The 20,145-nt window shown below is 60.3% G+C and overlaps 8 protein-coding genes across 8 annotated transcripts; 1 reads left to right on the top strand and 7 right to left on the bottom strand.

The window, feature by feature from the left end:
• BDZ90DRAFT_45185 (hypothetical protein) lies at nucleotides 1–768 on the bottom strand. Its single transcript, XM_025509603.1, has one exon. It carries the CDS (start codon nucleotides 597–599, stop codon nucleotides 57–59), a length of 543 nt encoding a protein of 180 aa, XP_025361256.1. The 5' UTR covers nucleotides 600–768; the 3' UTR covers nucleotides 1–56.
• On the top strand, nucleotides 768–2,366 carry BDZ90DRAFT_45134 (hypothetical protein). Its single transcript, XM_025509601.1, has one exon. The coding sequence runs from the start codon at nucleotides 937–939 to the stop codon at nucleotides 2,158–2,160; it is 1,224 nt and encodes a 407-aa protein (XP_025361257.1). The 5' UTR covers nucleotides 768–936; the 3' UTR covers nucleotides 2,161–2,366.
• Nucleotides 2,367–2,375: 9 nt separating this feature from the next.
• On the bottom strand, nucleotides 2,376–3,513 carry BDZ90DRAFT_221676 (hypothetical protein; the record flags this gene model as incomplete). Its single annotated transcript, XM_025504487.1, has 4 exons — nucleotides 2,376–2,447; nucleotides 2,541–2,612; nucleotides 2,696–3,074; nucleotides 3,209–3,513. 4 exons carry the CDS (start codon nucleotides 3,511–3,513, stop codon nucleotides 2,376–2,378), a joined length of 828 nt encoding a protein of 275 aa, XP_025361258.1.
• A 218-nt stretch (nucleotides 3,514–3,731) lies between these two features.
• Nucleotides 3,732–7,800, bottom strand: BDZ90DRAFT_241846 (RNI-like protein). Its single transcript, XM_025507402.1, has 2 exons — nucleotides 6,143–7,800; nucleotides 3,732–6,065 (listed from the first exon to the last, which is right to left on the bottom strand). The coding sequence occupies exons 1-2, from the start codon at nucleotides 7,518–7,520 to the stop codon at nucleotides 3,862–3,864; spliced, it is 3,582 nt and encodes a 1,193-aa protein (XP_025361259.1). The 5' UTR covers nucleotides 7,521–7,800; the 3' UTR covers nucleotides 3,732–3,861.
• Nucleotides 7,801–8,269: 469 nt separating this feature from the next.
• On the bottom strand, nucleotides 8,270–12,283 carry BDZ90DRAFT_261446 (hypothetical protein; the record flags this gene model as incomplete). Its single annotated transcript, XM_025508376.1, has 1 exon — nucleotides 8,270–12,283. The coding sequence occupies one exon, from the start codon at nucleotides 12,281–12,283 to the stop codon at nucleotides 8,270–8,272; it is 4,014 nt and encodes a 1,337-aa protein (XP_025361260.1).
• Nucleotides 12,284–13,837: 1,554 nt separating this feature from the next.
• Nucleotides 13,838–14,441, bottom strand: BDZ90DRAFT_45272 (hypothetical protein). Its single transcript, XM_025509604.1, has one exon. It carries the CDS (start codon nucleotides 14,333–14,335, stop codon nucleotides 14,006–14,008), a length of 330 nt encoding a protein of 109 aa, XP_025361261.1. The 5' UTR covers nucleotides 14,336–14,441; the 3' UTR covers nucleotides 13,838–14,005.
• Nucleotides 14,442–14,570: 129 nt separating this feature from the next.
• On the bottom strand, nucleotides 14,571–17,061 carry BDZ90DRAFT_241850 (hypothetical protein). The gene is made up of 4 exons (XM_025507403.1): nucleotides 16,888–17,061; nucleotides 15,817–16,650; nucleotides 15,110–15,738; nucleotides 14,571–15,024 (listed from the first exon to the last, which is right to left on the bottom strand). The coding sequence occupies exons 1-4, from the start codon at nucleotides 17,020–17,022 to the stop codon at nucleotides 14,793–14,795; spliced, it is 1,830 nt and encodes a 609-aa protein (XP_025361262.1). The 5' UTR covers nucleotides 17,023–17,061; the 3' UTR covers nucleotides 14,571–14,792.
• An 884-nt stretch (nucleotides 17,062–17,945) lies between these two features.
• Nucleotides 17,946–19,947, bottom strand: BDZ90DRAFT_221745 (dimethylaniline monooxygenase; the record flags this gene model as incomplete). The annotated part of the gene is made up of 4 exons (XM_025504490.1): nucleotides 17,946–18,329; nucleotides 18,427–19,434; nucleotides 19,519–19,598; nucleotides 19,683–19,947. The coding sequence occupies 4 exons, from the start codon at nucleotides 19,945–19,947 to the stop codon at nucleotides 17,946–17,948; spliced, it is 1,737 nt and encodes a 578-aa protein (XP_025361263.1).
• Nucleotides 19,948–20,145: the final 198 nt, after the last annotated feature.

The raw sequence follows: 20,145 nt of genomic DNA on the forward strand, positions 1-20,145 counted from the left end.
CGTGAAATTCATCAAAAAATCAAAATCATCGGCGGAGCTGGGCTGAGCCCCGCTGCTCAGCTCAGACAGCTCAACTTCCACATCGGGGTCCGCGGTCCGCGGCGAATGAGCGAGACAAGCGCAAGCAAGCCCCGATCGTTGAGAGTAGAATTTGAATGGTACCACCCGCAATATTGCACGCACGCATGCACGCACGCACGCACGCTCAATCGGAGGATGCACGTTTTTGTTTGCGCCATCGCGAAATGAACGCCCGCCCTGACGTACCGTACCGTACCGTACCAAGAGAGCCTGATCCCTCGCAAGTGGGGGAGGGCCGCCGCCGCCTCTTCGCTTAGCCTGCCTTCCCTTGAACGAGAACCGGTCACAACCAGTCCAATCGCCGAGACCGTGAAGACAATCGTGGGAAGCGGGAATGACCGTGCACGCACGCATGCTCTGCGCTCAAAAGTACGCACGCACGGGCGCTCACTCACCACGCACGACGCCACGCTGCAGCGGTCGCACATGTTTGCTTGGCCCTCCCCCCAACCCCGATCGATTAGTGTCCTGAAGCTCGCCCGCCGGGCCATTGTGCGATAGAGTTGTTGCTGCTGCATTGGTCGTTGTCCAGATTTGGGCCGTGATCACGGAGGAGGGGGCTTATCTGGGTGGGAGTGAAGGGAGGTGAGTGAGTGAGAGCGGGCACGTTGTGCGTGCTGTGGGATGGAAACGAGAGGAGGGTCTTAATCGTGCTGAGTATGGGCGGGTTGGTATGTTCATCTTCGTCCAGTCGTGGCTTTGTCTTTCCTAGCTTTGTTTCATCATCCTTCCTGAACTCAATCCTACCAAACGCCCCAAGAGGTACAGCTCCATCGTCGCCGTGCTTCTCAGCGTCAAGGCGTTTTCGCATCACCCCAGAACACGGTAATCCCCTCCGTCTGTCCCGCACCCACAATGAGGTCCGATCCAAGCCAGAACAAGAAGAGAAAGAGCGCAATAGCCAGGCGGTGGAGTATCCTCACACTGCGGCCCGACTACCAGTGTCCCCAGGATCGCTCCGACTCGCCTTGCCCCACTCTCAAGCCGGCAGAGGAGATGGCAGTCGCTCCTCCTCATAACGCTCCCGCAACTTCACTCGCACAACGTCTAGCCCGTTGCGTTTCACTCAAGATTCTCCCGAGCTCAAGCACGAGAGCGAGCGACGCAGATGACAAGGAGGAGATCAAGGCGTCAAGACGTCTCTCTTGGCTTCCCCAAGCAAGCTCTTCATCCCCAGTGGCCGCGACGCACTATCCGCTCCCCGCCCTGTCAGAGCGTGAGGCCGAGGTAGAGACCGACGAGGACGATGGGGAGGAGGAGGAAGAGGAAGGGTACGAAGACGAATGGTCGACAAGACGACACGAGCGACTGGGTACCAGCTCAAGCACGAGCGGGAGTGCCTCGTCTTCACAATGCTCTTCCAGCCTCACCTCGCCCTCCCGCTCCGCAAGCGGTACGCGACTCCCACGTCCCTTGTCCTCCTACTCCTACTCACATACGTGCTCCTCGCCCATCACCCCCTCCTTCGAGTCTTTCTCCCGAAGAAGGTTCGGGGGGCGCGAGCGTCAAGGTACCACCACTATCTCCTCCAGCAGCAGTAGCAGCAGCAGCAGCATGGCGAGCAGTCCCCCTACCTCGCCCATCCTCCCCTCATCATCCTCAACGTACATCTCCGAGTGGGGTCCACCCCCGCGCAGACGCTGGGCGGCAGACGACTGGGATGGCGATGGCGAAGGAGAGGATGAACTGATTGCAGGGGTGGGTCAGCGAGCACAGCAGCAACAGCAGCCACAGGATGTCTTCGTACCGCTGGTCTGGTCGAGGGTAGAAGAGGAAGGGAAGTTCCAAAGAAGAGGAGACAGGGAGAGCTATTCGGCTTATTCGAGCTTTGCCTCGTCTCAAAGGTCCTTCTCTGCTTCACTCCTTGGCGCGGCAGCGGCGACGACAGCGGCGGAGGAGGAGGAGGTGGTGGGTGGGCAGGACCACCAGCAGGCAGTGCTGCCGCCGCCACCACCACCACCGCGCTATACTCGCTCAGAGCTGGTGATGGACGACCTGCCTCCTCCATGGAGCGAAGAAGCATCCCCGCCACGGCGTTATTCTCGCATCTCGTCTACGTGGAGGGGGACTACGCGCTGATCCCCAGCTTCAGCTTTGACCGAGGGAGCATCACGCCTGCCGCCTCCCTACCTGCTTATACCTCTTTGCTTGACCTTGAATGAATGAATGATACCTCTTTCTTGATTGACGCGGTCGGTGTGGTGTGAATGACATGCGGCGTCCCTTCTTGCCTCCCTCTCGCCTTGCCTCCGTCTCTTTGCTGACCCACGCATCTTTTCTCCTGCCCCTCTCGATTACACGATACTCTCCAACTCCCTAGCGAACTGCAGGTTGCTAGCAATCATAGCCCTCTTGGGGTCGAGCTGCTCTTGCACACCAGCCGGGTCAAGACTAACCGTCGCGCCTCCCGCAGCAGGAGCGGGTGGGGCGGCCTTGTTGGCCGATGTGGCCGCGGGTACATTGCCTTGCTGCTGCTGTTGCTGAGGAGTGAAATGAACCGTCTGCGTCGACGGATTGATTTGCCAGCCGCGCTGCGAGCGGAGGAGGGGCGCATTAGCCTCACTTCTTTTCGTACGAGCAAGCAAGCAACCCTCATCCCCCGCACAATACGTACCTCAGCAGCAAACTTGCTTACCTCTCCCGCGCTCTCAAAGAACAAAAGCGTAGCCGCATCCCTCATGGGCAGACTACTGTACGCCTTCTCTTCACAACTTGCAATCTCCCCCCTAATAGTCCCCATTAGCTCCTCTACAAAGTACCTATACTCCTCGCGAGGTACTTGAGCCCTGCTACGCCACACCTTGGAGTAGGAGCCTTCCATGAGACAACGTTCGAGGTGTACTGGGTGTTGGAGGTAAGGGGAGGAGGAGAGGAGGGAAGGAGGGAGCGTCTCGAGGATCAGGTGGAATTGGGCTATGGCGTTGCTCGCGAGGAGGCGGAGTAGGGTTAGGCCGAGGAGGGGCTCGTGGTTGGATGAGGGGGGGAGTTGAGCGCTGCAAAGGGCGGGCCGATCGATGGTGAGGGAACGAGGGAAGAGAGGGGACGATATACTTGTGTGAGCATGTATGCTATATCACGGCCAACACATCGCGCTTTCGTCGGCTGATGCGCTCTCTCTCTCACTCACCTCAAATCCGTATAAAACACCCTCAACAAATCCATATATCTCTCGAATCCCCTAACATCCTTGACCCTAATGCTCCAGAAAGCCCCAACCTCAAGAACGTCCCTAGCCAGGAGGAGGTCGTCCTTGCTCAAGCTGGGATCATCGGGTCGAGGAGCCAAGAGGCCTTGCTGAGTGAGGGCAATTTTGAGCTTTGTGAGCTGGGAGCCTAAGGATTTGGGGTCGGCAGAGGAGGATTGGAAGGCGCTGAGGAGAGCGGAATGCTGTGCTCGTAGGGAGGAGGAGGAAGAGGAGGAGGATGAGGCCATTGCTGCTTGGTTGATTGGCGGGATGGTGAGGAGAGAATCAAGGAATGAGAGAGTGAGTGAGTGACAGGCCAAGACAGTTGGAGTGGAGTCGACATGTCAGGGCCACGCGTCCGTCCGTCCGCCCGCCTGCCCGCCTGCCCGCCTGCCCGCTTGCCGTTCCGCGCCTCTGCTGCTTCCTCAGGCTCCGCCTCACCCCAGCGCATTGACCCATGATAAGCATCGAAGAAGAATGTCTATTGAAACCTCTCTGTCACAAACGTCGGCGCTGCTTAATGACTGCTCGCCTCGCGCACACACACACACGCTCGCCCGCCCGCACGCACGCTCCACGCATCAAATGACGGCCCATCATCGCACCCCATCATCCCCATCCCACCCCTCCCCCTCCCCCTCAGCCTCATCGTCCTCATCCTGATGCATAGGGGAAGCCTGCCTAGCCACTGGTACAGAGGGCGAATCAGAAGAAGCACCAAGCGAACCCATCTGCGATCGGGGAGGGCCAAGCGACGAGCCCATGGTTGGGAGTGCAAGGCGCGGGGCGTGTGCGTGCGCCTCCCCTGCGCCCCTCATCCCGCCAGCGCTCGAGGAGCGATACGTGACTGGATCGAGCGGAGGAAGGGTGAAGGGCGATGTGGATCCTGCTATGGAACCAGCTCGGCCTTGACCTTGAGCGTCAAGTGTGGCTGATCGTCCCCCCGTAGTAGTGTTGACTGCGCGTTCGTGGCTGATGGTGGGGGGGTAGCGGTTGGGTGTGGCAGAGGAGGAAGAGCTGGAAGCGTAGGAGCGGGTATCTTGCTGCTGCTGCTGCTGCTGGAGAGGGGGCAAACTGGTAGCAGGCGCGCGTCCCATTGACGTAGACGTCGTGTGATGGGGCCAGCGAGGCGCACTTTCAACCCCGCTTCTGCTCGCCATCCCCATCGGCATCTCCCCAGGAGCATCATACCACGCTTGAGCGGCGGGATGCATCGTCGCCAGCTGCTGCTGCTGCTGCTCGTATGCCTGTCCTGCTCGCCTACTTCCGCTCCCGCTTCCACTCGTAGCCACGCTGGTGGGCTCCCACATCCACACCTTCCCCGGTTCACGCCCTCCCTCGCCGGCAAAGGGCGACCAGTGTGGCTGTCCCGCCTGCCCCGCCTCCACGGACGCCGGTAAAGGCTCAGACCCGCCCGTCCTTGGCCGCATGCCCATGCTGGATTCCACGAACGTATCCTCCAAACCACCGCCGCCACCGTGACGATCAAAGCGACGGTACACTCCGCCGTGTCCCTCTTGCTGCTGCTGCTGCAGTCCACGCCGGCTAAGGTGGTGAGAGAGGAATCCCTGCTCCTGACCGCCCATGCCGCGCATCTCATTCTGCCGCATTGCAGCCTGCATAGCCGGGTCGAAGGGCACGCCATTCTCATCCACAAAGGAGCCTCGCGGGCCCATACTCATGATCACCCCCGCTCCGCTCCCCGACTGGTATCCCTGCGGCGTAGCTGCGTAGAGAGGGAGGCCCCGCCGGACCCCGGTGCTGATACTCGGACCCGCCTCTGCGCCCTGCGTCGCCTGTTGGTGGTGCTGTTGCGAAGCAAGCATAGCCCGGTTGAAGTGCAGCTTGCGCTCATGTGCCGCCCGCTCATTATTGTCCGCTACGAGGCGCACGGCGCGTCGAATATTCTCGTCCGAGACGCCAGACGAGGAGGAGCCGCCCGTCGCGCCGGCGAAGTTGGGGTGATGCTGATGATGATGCGCTGGGTGTTGATGCTGAATAGGACCTTGCGCCGCATTGAGCGTAAGAGGTTGTGCATCCATCCCGTCCCCTACCACGCCCGCAACCCCACCCTGCCCTGGAGTAGCGCCCGTATCATCCCCTACGCCGCCGCCGCCGCCGCCAGCAGCTCCACCTCTTGGCGATGCTGATGGAGGTGCCGGCCCACGCAAGAAACCCCTCGCCCTCTCCTCACTCTCGAAGACCCTCCTCAAAAAGCGCTGCAGCTCCACAACCCCATGCCCGCTATACACACAGAAGTTCTCGCGCTGCGGCGCACTAAACTCCTCTGGTGGGGCGCGACACATCCCCTGCAAGTCGGGGCGACGGAACGAGTCGACGCCGGTGAGGGAGATGTGGGTCACCTTAGGTAGGCGCTCCAGGAGGTAGAAGACGGATACGATGGAGATGTTGACGCAGTACGATAGGTGGATGCGTTGCAGCGTGAGGTAGCGATCCACGAGCGCGTAGATTGCCCGGTCGGTTATCTGCGTCACGCGGACGAGGCCGATGCGCTTCAGCTTGGGGAGGCGGGCGGCCAGTTCCTCTACGGCTGCGTCGGTTAGTTGGGAGCAGCAGGCGAGGTCGAAGTAGCGGAGACGCGTGCAGTGGTTGACTAGATGCTTAATGGAGCGATCGGTGACGTTGGAGACGTGCCCGAGGTGGAGGTATTGGAGATTCTTGCGCAGCCGAGAGATGGAGTAGACGGATTCGTCGGTGAGGCGTGTGCATTTGGAGAGGACAAGGTTGCGGATACGCGGGGCGCATGAAATGATGCCCTCGATGGCGTCGTCGGATATGGCTGCGAGACGGAAGAGAGAAAGGAAGGAAGGAGTTAGCAAGCTTTTCGATACGAGTCATCTCGCCGCGAATACTTACTGCTGCAGTTCGTGAGGTCCAGCACGCGCAAATGCTCAAAAGCCTTGGGCGGTCTGAGCGGTCCGAGCAGCGAGGAAGCCATCCCCCCAGCTGCCAGCCTCGCCGCACTCGAAGTGAGCGACGCCCTAGCCAAGCTGCCACTACCACTGCCAACCCCAGCAGCGGGGCTCGCCCCCCTACTAGTAGGCGCGGACTCGCTCCCATGAATCCCCAGCTGAGCCGCTGCAGTCGCATGTCCTCTTCTCTCCTCCTCCTGGTCGAGATCCAAGGCAGCCCTCACGTTGGTCAATTGCCTCGCCGGCGCAGGGAAGGCCATGTCCGTGAGAGGCCCACACTGAGCTAATCGCAGCTCGCGCACATGGCTGCTGCTGAGCCAGATCTGTCGCACCGATTCGTCCGAGATGGCCGAGCATTGGAATACGTCGATCTCCAGGAGCATGGGACAGTTGAGGATCATCGGGTATAGTCCTGCATCTGCCACCCTCTCACATCCACAGAGCTTTACGCGACGCAGTAGAGGGCAGGAGGAGCCTAGAGCTGCTACTCCCTTGGAGGTGATGAGCTTGCAGTTGGTCAGGTTGACCCCCTGAAGTCGCTTGCAGTTCGACGCGATGGCTTGCAATGTCTCGTCGGTTACGTTTGGCAGGTTGGAGAGGTCTACAGAGACGAGGTTCTTGAGGTGTCCCAACACGTACCCGATGGCTGCGTCGCTCAAATTGGAGCAGTCCTGAATTGCCAGGCGTTCCAGACGCGAGCAGTCGGCCATGTACATGAACAAGGTGTCTGTGAGCTCGCTCGCTATGCCCGTGAAGTTCAATCGCCGGATAAAGATGACGTAGGGGAATGTGAGGTCGGAGCGTCTTACCACGTTGATGAGCTTGAAGAGGGAGCTGAGGTGCAAAAAGGCAGGACGATGCCAGAGGAGCTCGACTCCACACAAGCTCCAAGAGCGACAGACCATGATACAGTTGCGCAAATGCGCATGTCCCGTCGTCCTGGTTAGGATGAACTTGAAGATGTGAACCAATATCTCGTGAGGGAGGTTGGCAGGAGAAGCTGGATCCTCATTGTAACCCTGTTGTGGCTCACTGGCGGCCACCTTGCTCGATGAAGAGGGGGCAGCTGCTGCCTGAATGGTATTGCGGCGGAAATTGCCCGTCGAAGTGGCAAAGTCTTCTTCTCGATCCTCCTCTTCAGACTGTGAGGTGCTCGAAGGAGAAGGAGGAGGGTTGTCCGCTGAAGAGGCCTCGAGGTCATCTGACCCTGTTGCCGTCATTGCGCGTGAGGCAGAAGAGGAGGAACGACCGTCTGCTGCGCCGCCGTGACCGTGGCCAGGGGGTGGTGGGGAGGGAGAGGGGGATAGGACCATATCGGACATGATGATGACGATGACGAGGGGGCGAAAGCGAGGGGATCGTGGGTTGGGTGGGTGAGGTGCAAATGTATGCGCCGGCCGTAGTGACCAAGCCCGCTGCTGTTGCTACGTTCGTATGCTGATGATGATGATGAGGTCGTCGTTGTTGTTGTTGATGCTTGGCCTGTTGCGCGGCACCGGGATGCAGGGCAGAGCAGAGCGTTGCGACGTGGCGTTATCAAGGCAGCACTGTGTCGTCGTCGTGATGAGGTTGATGATGATGATGATGATGGTAGGATTGAAATGATGCATTTCCAGAGTGGAGATCGTCGCCGCCGCCCCGCGCCCAGTCGACGAATCGCCAGATCCCACGACGCCAAAGCTGCTCTTGCCTGACTCCGCTCCCCCCTGCCTGCCTCAATGCCTGCCTGCCTCGACGCCCGACCGGACCAGACACCAACGCCAGCTTGCTTTGCTCCCGAGCGAGCTCGACGCTCAAGCCCACAAACGAAACAACTTGGCACGGGAACGATGACAAGGCAGATGCGATTGCAACGAGCAACAAGGAGGGAACACGAGCACCAAGCACCAAGCAATAGACACATCAGAAGAAAGGAGAAAGACAAGAAGGCAGGCGAAAGGACCATACGAGAAGATGGTAGATGTGAAAATGGAGAGACACGTAAACAGAAAACAAGTACTCTAGCAACACCTTCCCTCCCCCCCCCGCCTCTCCCCCACTCTCTCTCGCTCGCTCGCACGCCTCACCTCACCTACTCCATAGTCAGAATCTTGCCCACGCTCCTCTTGAGACTGAAAGGCTCCTTAGGCTCCTTGACAGGCTTGACCTTGACGGGCTTAGGCTCTTTCACCTTGGCTGGCTTCGGCGGCTTGGGCGCAGAGTTGGACCTCATGCTCAGACGAGACATGCGACTCTTGACCCCTCCTCCTGCTCCAGCACCGTTGGGCGAAGCAGGTGTCGCAGCAGCACCGCCCGTGGTCTTGGTGGGAGCGACAGCCGCCACATCGTTCTCCTCGTCCTCGTCGTCATCTTCGAAGACGGACTGCTCAGTGGGCTGACGACGATGCGTCGGTCGACGAGTCGCGCCATTACCGTTCGTCTTGACGGGGGCGACGGCAGCGGCCTCGCTCTCCTCATCAAGGAGTGACTCGGTTGCTGCGGCTTCTTCTTCCTCCTCCTCCTCCTCGACGGGAGTAGCAGCAGGCTTGACCTTCTTCTCAACCGCCGGCGTCGTCTGCACAGGAACGGGTGGGATATCCTCGTCCTTGCGCTGGAACCACTTCATCGTCTTGCGCTTCGTCTTCTTGTCCGTCCCAGTCACGGGAACCGCCTCCTCCTCCTCGGGCGCGGCGCTCAACCCTTTATTGCCTCCCGAGCGGGAGAAGCTGCTCAATGTCCTAAATCTTCGGCCGACTGAGCTAGTCGACGACTTGAGGCTGGTGCGATCGCTCATGTCTTTGCTGGCTCGATCCCTCGCGGCAGGCATGCTCTGCCGCTTCTTGACCGTCTTCGTAGGCACCTCGGACGCTGAGCCATTACGCCTGGCCAGGGGCTTTGGGTAGCCTGCGGGGATGGCCGATTCCCTCTCCTTCTCTGCCGCTGCTGCTACTGGGAAGGCTTCAGCGCCAGTGCCAGTAGCAGGGGCAGGCGAGGCCACTTCGCTCTCCTCCTCTGCAAGGGGTGGGGCATCCGAGACCTTGTCAGCGGCAGCTGCAGCAGTGGTAGGCTCCTCGAAGGTGGTATCAAGCGCCGGCGTGACGGGCAGGGCAGCGAGAACGGGCGCCCCTCCGGACGAGGCTGATGCATCGGCGTCCTGCTGCTTCTTCTTCATGAGCGAGTTGCGCTTGCTGTAGTTGATGAGGCGGCCAGACTTATCCGGTGAAGGCGCCGCGGCGGCGGCGGCGGCAGGTGTAGCGGCGGGAGCAGCAGCCACAGGCGCAGGCGCTGGAGAGGGAGAGGCAGGCAGATCGGCCACCTTCTCCTTCCTTGCCCTCGTAGGCGAACGGGTGGGCGAACGAGTGGGTGACGAGCCCGAGGGGACAGGGTCGACTACCGCGTTTGCTAGCTTGGGCTTGCGTGCCGAACTAGCCGACTTCTTGACCGATTTCGTCTTGCTGGGCGTAACGACCTCGTCGTCCGCGGCAGCGGCAGTGACTGGCGATTTGACCTTCTTGCTCTTCTTCTTGGGCGTGAGAACGGCAGCAGGCGCTAGCACCACTTCCGGCTCCTCGGGCACAGCGACTCCCGGGTCCTTGACCTCTACAGGCTCAGCCTGGGCAGCCTCGCGCGCCTGGACACCAGGCTCCTCAGGCACGGCAGCCTCGGGAGGCTCTTGCACCTTCTCCAGCTCTTCTTGCACAGCAGCCTTGCTAGGCTCGTCGGACTTGGCGGCCGCACCACCCACACCGGCGACACCCGCAACGAAGGCGGCGGCGGTAGCTGCTGCGTTTGCGAGGAATCCGTCATTCTTGCCCGCTCCGTCCTCGGCCGTGGCGGCGGCGGCGGTGTTAGTGTCCACAGGGGAGGACTTGGCGGACAGTGTCTCTGTTACCACTTCGTCATGCTTTTTGGCGTCGACCTTGGGGAGGGTGGCGAGGGCAGGTGCAGCGACCTGAGCTACGGGTGTGGGCTCTGCGGGCTCGACGGGCTCCACCACAGCGGTCGTCTTGGTGGGCACTGCCTCGTCCTCGTGGTCGCTCAAGGCCGTCACGGCGGAGGCGGCGCTCTTGATGCTGGCGGGTCGCTCAACAGCAGCCATGGTAGCAGCGGCGGGAACAGCAGCCGCTGCAGCGACCTTGCGCTTGCTGACCTTCTTGGACGGCGACTTGGCAACGCGAGGGGCAGCCATCTCCTCATTCCCATCGCGCAGATCGCTCTCCGCCTCCTCCTGTACAGGGACAGGCGGCGCCGGCCTCAAGTGGCTCATCGCCCTCGAACGACCATTTGAAGCCCGTGAGTTTGAGCGACGCGACCCGCGCCCATCGTCTTCATACATCGAGTCGCGGGTCACGCTCCTCCTGCTGGCGGTCATTGACAGACGGCTATTCCTCCCCGGGCTGGTGGGGGGCATGCTCATGCTAGGCCTCGAGCTGATGAAGGAGTCGCGCCGACTCTCACCGGGGCTCTGAGTAGGGCTGTTAAATTCTTGCGCCCTCGCGTTCTCCAGTACGATGCGCGCCGTCTTGCTTGCCGGGTTGGCATTGCGGTCGATGAGGTACAGGTGGGCGGCTCCTGTCCCTTTACGCTCCGCACGGGCGTAGAGGCGACGAATGGCTGCGAGCTCGCGAAGCAGATCCTCGTCGGCAAGTCGCTTGCTGCTGCGCTTGCGCGGCACCTCGTCCGAGCCGGAGTAGTCACCGGAGCCTTGGTAGCCCGAGTCCTTCTTGCGCTTGCTGATGTGCTCGTCACCGGGCCAGCCGTCCTCCTCCCATTGGGGAATCCAGCTACCCCACGCTTTCGCGACGTAAGGGGAGTCCATGCAAATGTGGGCGCACGACTTGCCCTGGTATAGGTCGTGAATAGCCTGCAGAGCACGGGTAGCCGCAATGAGCTCAGCGCGACGTGCCGTACTGGACGTGGTGGCTGGCTTAGGGTGATGCAGGTGGGAAGGTCGCTTCTCGCTGTCGGTCATGGTCTGCTGGGCGTTGCCTGGATGACCGGGGCCGAAGAAGAGGGTATAGGCGCCTTCGATCTTGGGGTTGGTGATGGAACCCACGTCCATGGACTGGGCGCCGCAGAAGACGGCGATGGGGTAGCCGCGCTTGCACTTGTGGTCGCCCATCTGGCGAGAGGAGAAGCGAGTGAGCATCGTCGCCATCTTGGGTACGAAGCCGTCGGCGTCGGCGGCGGGTACGGCGGGTGGAGGTGGTGGTGCGCGATGGAAGCGCGAGCTGACGGTGCTGGCTGGGCGTCCGCTTACGGTTGTGTCACCTGCGTTGGACGAGGCGCGATTGCGTTTCTTGGGGCTGCCGCTCTCTCGGAGGAAGCCTGGGCGTGGGGGCAGGAGCTCGGTGTCGAGGTCGTCGTCGTCAGCAAGTGCTGAACTGTCGAGCTTGCGCGAGGATGGGAGGGAAGGGAGAGGACTGAGAGGTGTCTCTGGGCGAGATTCGGTTGTGCTGCGGAAGGAGAGTCGCGATGGGATGCGAAGACCGAAGCCGGATGACTTGCGCTTGCTCGGTGTGAGAGGAGGGGCGAGGCTAGTCGAGACCTCAGTACCAGTTGCTGTAACTACCAAAGCTCCGTCGTCAGCCGGGGGAAGTGCTGGTGCTGGTGCAGGTGTAGAGGTGCCCTTGCGTATAGAGGCGTCGTCCGGAAAGAGGAGAGCGACAGATACGAGCTCGATTGGCTCAAAGTCTGGCGCTAGACCGTCTTCGAATAGATCGGAGGCTGCCCTACTGCTGTGTGCTTTACCGGCGTGCGAGCTCTTTGGAGTGGTCGGCCGCTTGAAGGACTGAGTAGCTTGCGCGTCCCTCGCACGGAGATCGCTGTAGCTCGAGCGGGTGAGATTGACCGATGGTCGTGGTAAGAAGACGCCGAGGAACGAGTCGCTGCCGTCTACGACTGGTGCTACGGGCTTCCTTTGCTCGATGGAGTGTGCTGGACGCTCTAGCGGCGCTCGCTGTGGCTTCTGAGCCCTCTTCCAGTGGACGGGCTTGGTAGCTGAACCGAGAGATACGGGCTGCTGCGGTGGTGCTTGTAGTGCTAGGTCCTCCTTTGCTTTCTCCTTTTCGAAGAAGTCGGTCGTCGTACGAGTGCGAATGGGCATCGGTGCGGACGGCGTGCGATCAAGCAGCAACGGCGATTAAGCCGGCAAAGGCGCGGCGCGAGTGGCGGGCGTAGAGTTGTAGATGGTGAGTGATGAGCGATGGAAGAAGATGTTGGAATGGTGAGAAGGGGAGCAAAGAGAGGTTGTCAGCGAGATTGCGGGGGAGAATGGGGACGGGATCGAGGATAGAGAGCAGCGCAGAGAGCTCAGAGGGGAGAGCAAACAACAGCGCGAGCCGTGAGCCTTGAGCCGTGAGCCCGTCGACGGCACGGCGAGCTGCAGAGCTTCGGGGCCCGGCCCACTCTTTCGCAACGACGCGGACTGGCTGCCCAATCTGCAGGCTGCAGGGCGTGCAGAAATGCTGCGCTGCTGCGAACATCGATCAAGAGACATGGGGAATCCGGGCGGGCAGGCGGGCGGGCGCGCCTAGACTAGAAAAGACGCCAGGCGGCACACGACGCACGCACGACGGACGATGAAGAAGGGCAGCCGGCGCCTTTCTCTGTCTTTCAGATGAAAGAGGGCGAGACACGCCTTGAACAACAAGCTCGCCCTAGTCGTCTGGCACGCTCGCGGAAGAGAGTGCGACAATCTAAGCTAGCGGCGGTCGTTGAAACCGTTCCATCTCGTCTCGCCTCGTCTTGCCGCGCTCGGACGCTGTCTCGGCTTGCCAAAGGGCCATTGGGAGGTCAAAGCGTTTGGGAGCGGGAGCCAAAGCGAGAGCGAGAGAGAGCGAAAGCGAGCGTGTGGGAAGAGCTCACTGAGCCACGAACACCGGCAGCTATCCCCCGAGGCGAGGGAAGAAGAGAGTCGCCGCGCTCGCCTTACGCTGTGCTGCCTGGTCGCACCCATCTATCTACCCGTGCATCGTGTGGCTGGGGGCGGAGCTCGATAGAGGCGGCCGAGCGGACACAGCCCTTGGGTCCCCTACGAGCGAAAGTCGGCCGCGATCCTCGATGAACAAACGACCCGATGGTCGGAGGACGCCGAACGAGATGACGACGACGACGACGACGACGACGAAAAATCTTTGCCCGCAGCGCTAGGATGGCAATGAATGCGCGTCCGCCCGCTAGCTACCAGACCATGCGACGACTCATCGTGCCAAGCGCCATGCCATCCCTGCTTGCCCGCCTCGGAGGAGCCCGCTCGCGAGGAACGAGGCAGGGTCCCTAGGTCTAGCCGAGCAGCATGAACATCTCGCAAGTCGGGGACCACGAAGGATACGTGATCATGAGCACAGTAGACCCTAGCCCGGCGTCGTCGCATTTACTGCGATGGGCCTGGGGAGCGATCGTCGTACGACGAGATGACTTTGCGCAGCGATGTCGCAGAAGGCTGATCGGACTGCTAGTCTCTCGCCCCACCTGGAGACCTGTGCCCTGATGTTGTCAGGGCCGATCGAAGGTGGCGTGGCTAGTGACTGAGCAGCCCATCATCAATCTAGTCCCCCAGCCTAGCTTGCCTGCTCCACGGCGGGCCCTTTCGTCTGCTCTCGTCCAAGCTCTCGGACCGTAACATCCACAGCGAGGTCTCAGTCCTCGTCCGTACTCACCTAAGAGGCGGAGGCGGAGGATGGGCAGCGTCCCTGGCGAGAGGAAGATGAGGATACGAGGAGCGCTCAAAGGAGGCGTCCAGAGAAGATGACGAAGAGAGAATGGGAGGGGCTGGACACACGAAGATGAAGGGATGATGGTAGCAGTCAATGGTAAGAAGCCAAAGTCAAGGCGTAAAGAAGGACGAAGCCAACGATAATCTTCCTGCTGCCGTCGCTGCCGCTGCCGCTGCTGCGACGTCTGCTGCTGCTCGAGGCCGCCTGCTTGGAGGCCCAGAAGTCAATCTGAGGGTCCAGCCCGTCCACTCCCCTCGCTCCCGCCGCCCCTTCCCCCTCCGCTTACGCTTCCAAGGTACGTGAGACAACTTGCCGCGCCTGCATCGCACTTGTGCCCGTCCGTCCGTCCGTCCAGGTCGACGGCAGCTTCGAGCGTCGAGCAGAGAAAGAACGGCACGCGAGCCACGCACGCACGGCTTGTGTGCGTGCGGGCCACTCATTCAGCAATTCACTCAACAGCAAGCCATGCAGATTGCCAAGCAGCTCAAACAAATGCATCGAAGAGCGCCAATGAGACTGTAGAAAGACAGCCTCTGCGAGGAGAGCAAGAATGGGGGGGCGGGGGGCGAAGGGCAAGCCTATCGCTCGAAGCTCAGAAGCTTAGCTGCACGAAATGATCCATGCACGGGAGCTGCAAGTCAATGCTGCGAAACGCGCCTGTCTCTGCCCAATCTACGACGGACGCATTCAGCCTTGCCTTCTCTCCACTTGCGCATCCTCAGACAAGAGAGGCGAGATCGGCTCAACACCACCGCTTCGATCGAACGAACGATCGATCGATCGATGCGAGACGATGCGATGCGATGAGACACGATGAGATGAGATGGATTATCAAGATGAGTTGAGACGTTCTAGATGAAGGAAGAGTGAAGACCTGTCCATCTACGCGCCGCACGTCTACTCGTGGTATGCTCGCCTCCTCGCCGACGTCGTCGTCGCCGGCTCCTCACCACCAGCAGGCGCAGGCGGCTCATCCCCCGCTCCTCCATTAAACAGATACATGAGCTCCTTGAGGGACAGCTTGTTGCCCCCCTTCTTGAGCTTGCTCCCCTCCAAGGCCGCACGGCTCAACTCGCGCTTCTTTTCCTGCAGGGCAAGGATACGCTGCTCCACCGTATCCTCTATACAGCTGCGCGAAGAGCGGGGCGGTGAGTCGAAGATTTCGTCAGTGAGGGGGAATCGAGATCAAAGCTCTTGGGGGCTCTCGCACTCACATCTTGTACATCCTCACTGCCCGCGTCTGCCCAACTCTATGCGCCCTATCCATCCCCTGCTCCTCCAACATAGGGTTCCACCACAGATCCATCAACAGCACGCGCGAGCAGCAAGTCAAGTTCAACCCGGTGCTCCCTGCCTTGAAGGAGATCAGAATAATCCTCGTGCCTCCCCGCCCGCCCCCGCCACCACCTTCAGCGCGAATCGTCTCAAGGGCAACCTCGCGCTTGGGAGCGGACATGGATCCGTCGTACCTAACGAATTGTCGACCTTCCCTGCGCAAGGCGAGCTCGACGAGGTCGAGGAAAGTAGTGAATTGGGAAAAAATGATCGTCTTCTCCTTACCGTGGGATTCGGTATCGATCCGATCGAGGAGACGTAGCATGATGCGCAGCTTTGTTGAGCCAAGTTGGGTCCAGTCGAGTTGACGGCGTGCTTCGTCCGCGAGGATGTGGCGACACTCTAGGCAGTGCGCGTCAGAATTGCCGCTATTATCTTCGTCGAGGACGCACTGACACCGTGCGCACTTGGCCTTGTCCACTCGCATGCTCTTCATCAGGTCCGCAAGCTCGTCGCCTGAGTCGTCGTTGTCGTTGTCGTTGTCGTCGTCTACATTGATCGGGTTGGCCTGACTGGTGCCGCCATTGGGTGCTGCCTTGCCCTTCGCTTTGGCATTCCTCTTCGTAGCTCGCTGCTCCGCATCCACGGGCAAGGCATCTGCATCGACATTGATGCTCTTCGTAACTAAGCTAGGATGACTAGTTGCCTGCCTCATCCTCAACAAGAGGAGCAACTTCCCAATATGATTCTTCTCTCGATCGAGGTTACGACGTGCCTGATCCTCCCAGCTCTTGTAAAAGGCCCTCTCCGCCTCATTATCGAAGGGCTCGCTCACCACTTCTACCACGCGGTCAGGCAAGGTAAGGAGGGGCTTCCCATCCAGTTTCGTGTCCTTGGTTCGACGAAGCAGGATACTCTGCAGTACAACGCAAAGACGCTTCATACCCCAATTGACGCGATTCTGGTTGCTCGACTTGAGCGGGTCGGCAATCTTCTCCTTGAAATGTGCATAGTCATCAAAGGGTGGGATTCCCAGAAAATGGATGAGGGAGAACATCTCCATTGCATTGTTCTGCAAGGGAGTGCCAGTGAGACACCATCGCGAGTGGGAGCGACGTGCGAGCTCGAAGCAGGCGAGGGCTTGCTTGGTCGTGTGGTTCTTAATATTGTGCGCCTCGTCCAGGATGATGCGGAGCCATCGTGCTTTGAAGAGGGGGGAGAAACGGCGATCCCCATCGGATGAGGCTACGGTGGAGTACTCGGAGGCGGCCGTGGGGAAGGAGGTGAGGACGATGTCGTGCTTCTTGAAGATGGAGGCCGACGTGGCTTTGGAGGAGCCGTGGTGGATGAAAACGCGAAGCCCGCAGTCGGTTTTGGTTTTGGCTTCCGACTCCCATTGACGGAGAACGGCGACTGGGGCTACGATTAGGGTGGCGTGGCCGCGTAGCTCGACTTCTTCGCGGTCCTCATCACTCTCGCTCTCGCTGCCGCTGCCTGCGCCGGGCTTGGCTTTGCGTTCCTTTTCTGCCTCATCATCGTCATCGCTATCCAGCGCAGCGAGCAGACTGCTCGAAGCGACTGCTTTCTTTCGCCTCTCCTCCTTCGCCTTGGCCCTCGCCTCCTTCTCTTTGCGTTTCTTGTGCAGTAGCTTGGCCTTATCCCTCTCCTCCACGACGTAGCGTATCGTCGATCCCTTACTCTCAGCGCCATTCCCCACAATGAGCGCCAAGGCCTGAATCGTCTTTCCCAACCCCATGTCATCAGCAAGGATGCCTCCCTTGTACTTTCCGGCCTCTCGCTCCCTCATCCACTTGTAGCCTTGCGTCTGGTGTCGCATGAGGGGCACAGACATTCCTGGCACGCGGGCTTCCTCCGGATCATAGTCCTCGTCTACTGCTACGGCCTGGTTGAGCATATCCTGTATGGCGCGATCGCGCTCGGAGGGGTCGAGATTCGAGTAGTCGGGGGCGGTGCGAAGGACTTCATCGTCTTCGACGTCTCCGCCGAGCGGGGCAATGGGTGCAAATGTGGTGCCTGCGGTAGCGAGTGGCGGCTGCTGATGCGGTAGCATGACCGCAGGCTTGGCAGGAGATCGAGCAACCGCCTCGCTCGGGTCGAAGAGCATCTTCGTCTTGGGAGCCGTTTCGCCCTTGTACCTGCCCGTGCCCGCGCCCGGTGCGCCATGCTGATGCTGCGCCTGCGCTTGATAGCGATGCGGCGTGCCCGGGGCGTGGCCCTGGCCCTGTTGTTGCGCCTGGAGATGTTGCGCAGCCAGCATGCGCTTGATCGCTTCCATCGATGCCTAAGAAGAGGACGATTATTATTGGGCTGGTCGGGGTTGAGATGCAGAGGAGAGAGGAGGGCGAGGACGATGTGATGTTGGAAGGGGGCGGTTTACGACGAAGGACGATCGCTCATCCGCCCGCTGCGAGATGTTGACTCAATGGAGCGTGATGTGATAGCGAGTCAGACGTCGTCGGCTGGCCAGGAACGAGTGGAAGTGATACAAGCAAGGAAAGAGGAGCGAGCCAGTCGTGTGTCGGTGTCGGGTGTTAATCAGCCCCAGTCCGCCGTGTGTTTATTTTCGCTTTTGCGGCGTGCGTGGCCCGTGCTCAAGCGGCACTTCACTTTCAAGATCGATTTCAATTCAAGGGTCTGGCCGGGCCTGACCCTCTCTCCCTCTCGTCGTCGCACTCTCAACCTCGGAACACACGCTGATCATTACAAGACTCGCACGCTCAATAGCTACATATGCACACGCCGCCCCGCTTCGCTTCACTGGGCAATTCCCTCCAACCTCGCCTTGATCTGCAGCGCCAGCTTCTTCGAATGCCACCTATTAAGCGCGAGGTTCCCGCACTGGATCCACCCATTGCTATGGCCCGTCGGTCGCCACGCAACGCGCAGCTCACCTTCATCGTCCAGACCCCACACCGGATTGAACTTGGACCCTTCCTTCTCACCTAGGATCTTCATCGCCGAAGTGCGCATGTTGAGGTAGCCCGTAGCGAGGACAATGAGGTCGCATTGCAGCTCCGAGCCGTCCGAGAAGACGACGCCGTCTGAGGTCATGTGGTCGATCTCGACTCCTTGCTTCATCTTGATGCGGCCGTCAGAGATGTAGTCCTCTGAGCCCGTGGCGAGATAGTAGCCGCCGCCCTGCGCGCGAGTGACGAGGTGGTGAGTGAAGTCAGCAAACGACCAAGGGGGTAAAGAATGTGCTTGTGTCCACAGCCTCATCACGCCACCGACTTACCTTGGAGTAGTACGAGTACAGGAAGCCGGCATCCCCAACTCCCTTGCCCCAATTGAACCCAGCCTTCTGCAGCTTGGCAATGATGTCCTTGTCGATACCCGTAGCCATCTTGTCGGCTACGACCTTCTGCACAGGCAGATGCATAGGGTTCGGCGACGAGTTAAAGATGAGATCCGCATCCTCCGTGGGCGGCCCATCCTCCGAGTACAGTCCCTTGAGCAGCACCTCCTCTACGGCGCGCACCGACATGACGTACGTACTGCTTCGCTGCTGCTGCGTGACATGCCAGCCGTGCTCGCAAAGATTGACGCTGAGGTCCTGCCCGGAGTTGTTGGCGCCGACGACGAGGGCACGCTTGCCCTGGTATTTGTCGCCGGATGTGAACTCGGAAGAATGGACTACGGGGCCCTTGAAGTTCTCTTGCCCCTTGAAGGTGGGTTTGTTCATCTCTCCCGAATGGCCCGTGGCGAGACACATGTGCTTCGGATGGATGGTACGCTTACTTCCGTCAGCTCGCGTGACATCGACCGTCCACTCTCCCTTTGCCTCGTCGAAGGAGGTGCGATCGATGGATGTCCCCATCCACGCGTTGAGCTCCATAGTCTCGGCGTAGAACTCGAACCAGTTCGCCAGCTTATCCTTGGCCGTATAAATGGGCCAATGAGCAGGGAAGGGCAAACCGGCCATATGGTCGTAATGGACTGGGTCGTGCAGCACGAGGGACTTGTAGCGATTACGCCAATTGTCTCCGATGCGCGGATTACGGTCGAGGATGACCGTAGGGACTCCGAGTTGGCCCAGACGGTAAGCGAGCATCAGACCGGATTGACCAGCCCCAACGATGGCGACTGCGGGCTCCTCGTCGAGGAACTCCTTCTTGCGCTCACGCTTCTCCTGCCAAGTGGCCTTGCCTCGCTCTTCGCCGTACTCGGTGCCCCGGATACGGAGAGAGCCCTTCTTCTCCTCGTGGCCTTTGAGCTCTTCGAGACCGAGGAAGAGGGCGTGCAGCTGCGTGCGTGCGCAAGAGAAGGCAAGGGTCAGAGGGTCAGCACCGAACACATTGGCTCCAAAGGGACGACGACGACGACTCACCTTGGGCTGCTGACTACCATCCTTGTGCAAGCGGAAGACACCGCGACCACGTCCTACGTTAGTCTCAAAGGTGAAGAAGCCTGAGCCAAGCGTGAAGGGCAGCTCGCCGTCAGTCTCACGCCCCGCTACGCCCTATCCCACCGCTCCCTGTCGGCACTACTCACCCATCAACCACGGCACGCCAGGGAACGAGTCATTATCAGCCACCGAAGCAGGCTCAAGCGTGAAGTTCTTGATCGTCTTCTCCTTGCTCATCCCGCACTCATTCAGGAACTTCTCAATGTTCCCCGGCGTCTGAGGAGCACGATAGTCCCACTGGAGGCAGAGGATGTCCTTGAGGTACCCGTCTGACCTGAAGAGGGCTGCGACTTGTTGGGGGGAGCCGCTGGAGAAGGCCGTGTTTAGGCGGGTGATGAGGGATTGGGCCATCCCGAGGTTGGCGGAACTGGAGTCGTGAGCGGTTGCATCGTGAGTGGACGTCGTTGTTGGGGACGACTTGGTTGGGAGAGTCGAGTCCGACGAGGGAGGGGCGACGGCTGCTGTTGGTGCCATTTTTGGCGTGTGAGGTGGTGAGTGTCTTGTGGTTCGATGGGTCGTGTGAAGCTTGGTAGTGGCGAGTGACCTGAT

The sequence above is a fragment of the Jaminaea rosea genome, assembly GCF_003144245.1.
Source record: "Jaminaea rosea strain MCA 5214 unplaced genomic scaffold BDZ90scaffold_10, whole genome shotgun sequence".
In the NCBI taxonomy this organism is placed as follows: domain Eukaryota; kingdom Fungi; phylum Basidiomycota; class Exobasidiomycetes; order Microstromatales; genus Jaminaea; species Jaminaea rosea.

Coding starts and splice junctions, on each gene's coding strand:
- BDZ90DRAFT_45185 (XM_025509603.1), bottom strand. CDS start 599: ATGCAGCAGCAACAACTCTATCGCACAATGGCCCGGCGGGCGAGCTTC.
- BDZ90DRAFT_45134 (XM_025509601.1), top strand. CDS start 937: ATGAGGTCCGATCCAAGCCAGAACAAGAAGAGAAAGAGCGCAATAGCC.
- BDZ90DRAFT_241846 (XM_025507402.1), bottom strand. CDS start 7,520: ATGTCCGATATGGTCCTATCCCCCTCTCCCTCCCCACCACCCCCTGGC. Junction 6,066..6,142: donor GGACCTCACGAACTGCAGCA/GTAAGTATTCGC, acceptor TCCGTCTCGCAG/CCATATCCGACGACGCCATC.
- BDZ90DRAFT_45272 (XM_025509604.1), bottom strand. CDS start 14,335: ATGAGTGGCCCGCACGCACACAAGCCGTGCGTGCGTGGCTCGCGTGCC.
- BDZ90DRAFT_241850 (XM_025507403.1), bottom strand. CDS start 17,022: ATGTCTGTGCCCCTCATGCGACACCAGACGCAAGGCTACAAGTGGATG. Junction 15,739..15,816: donor TCGATGCAGATGCCTTGCCC/GTGGATGCGGAG, acceptor GGCACCAGTCAG/GCCAACCCGATCAATGTAGA. Junction 15,025..15,109: donor GCAGTGAGGATGTACAAGAT/GTGAGTGCGAGA, acceptor CTCTTCGCGCAG/CTGTATAGAGGATACGGTGG.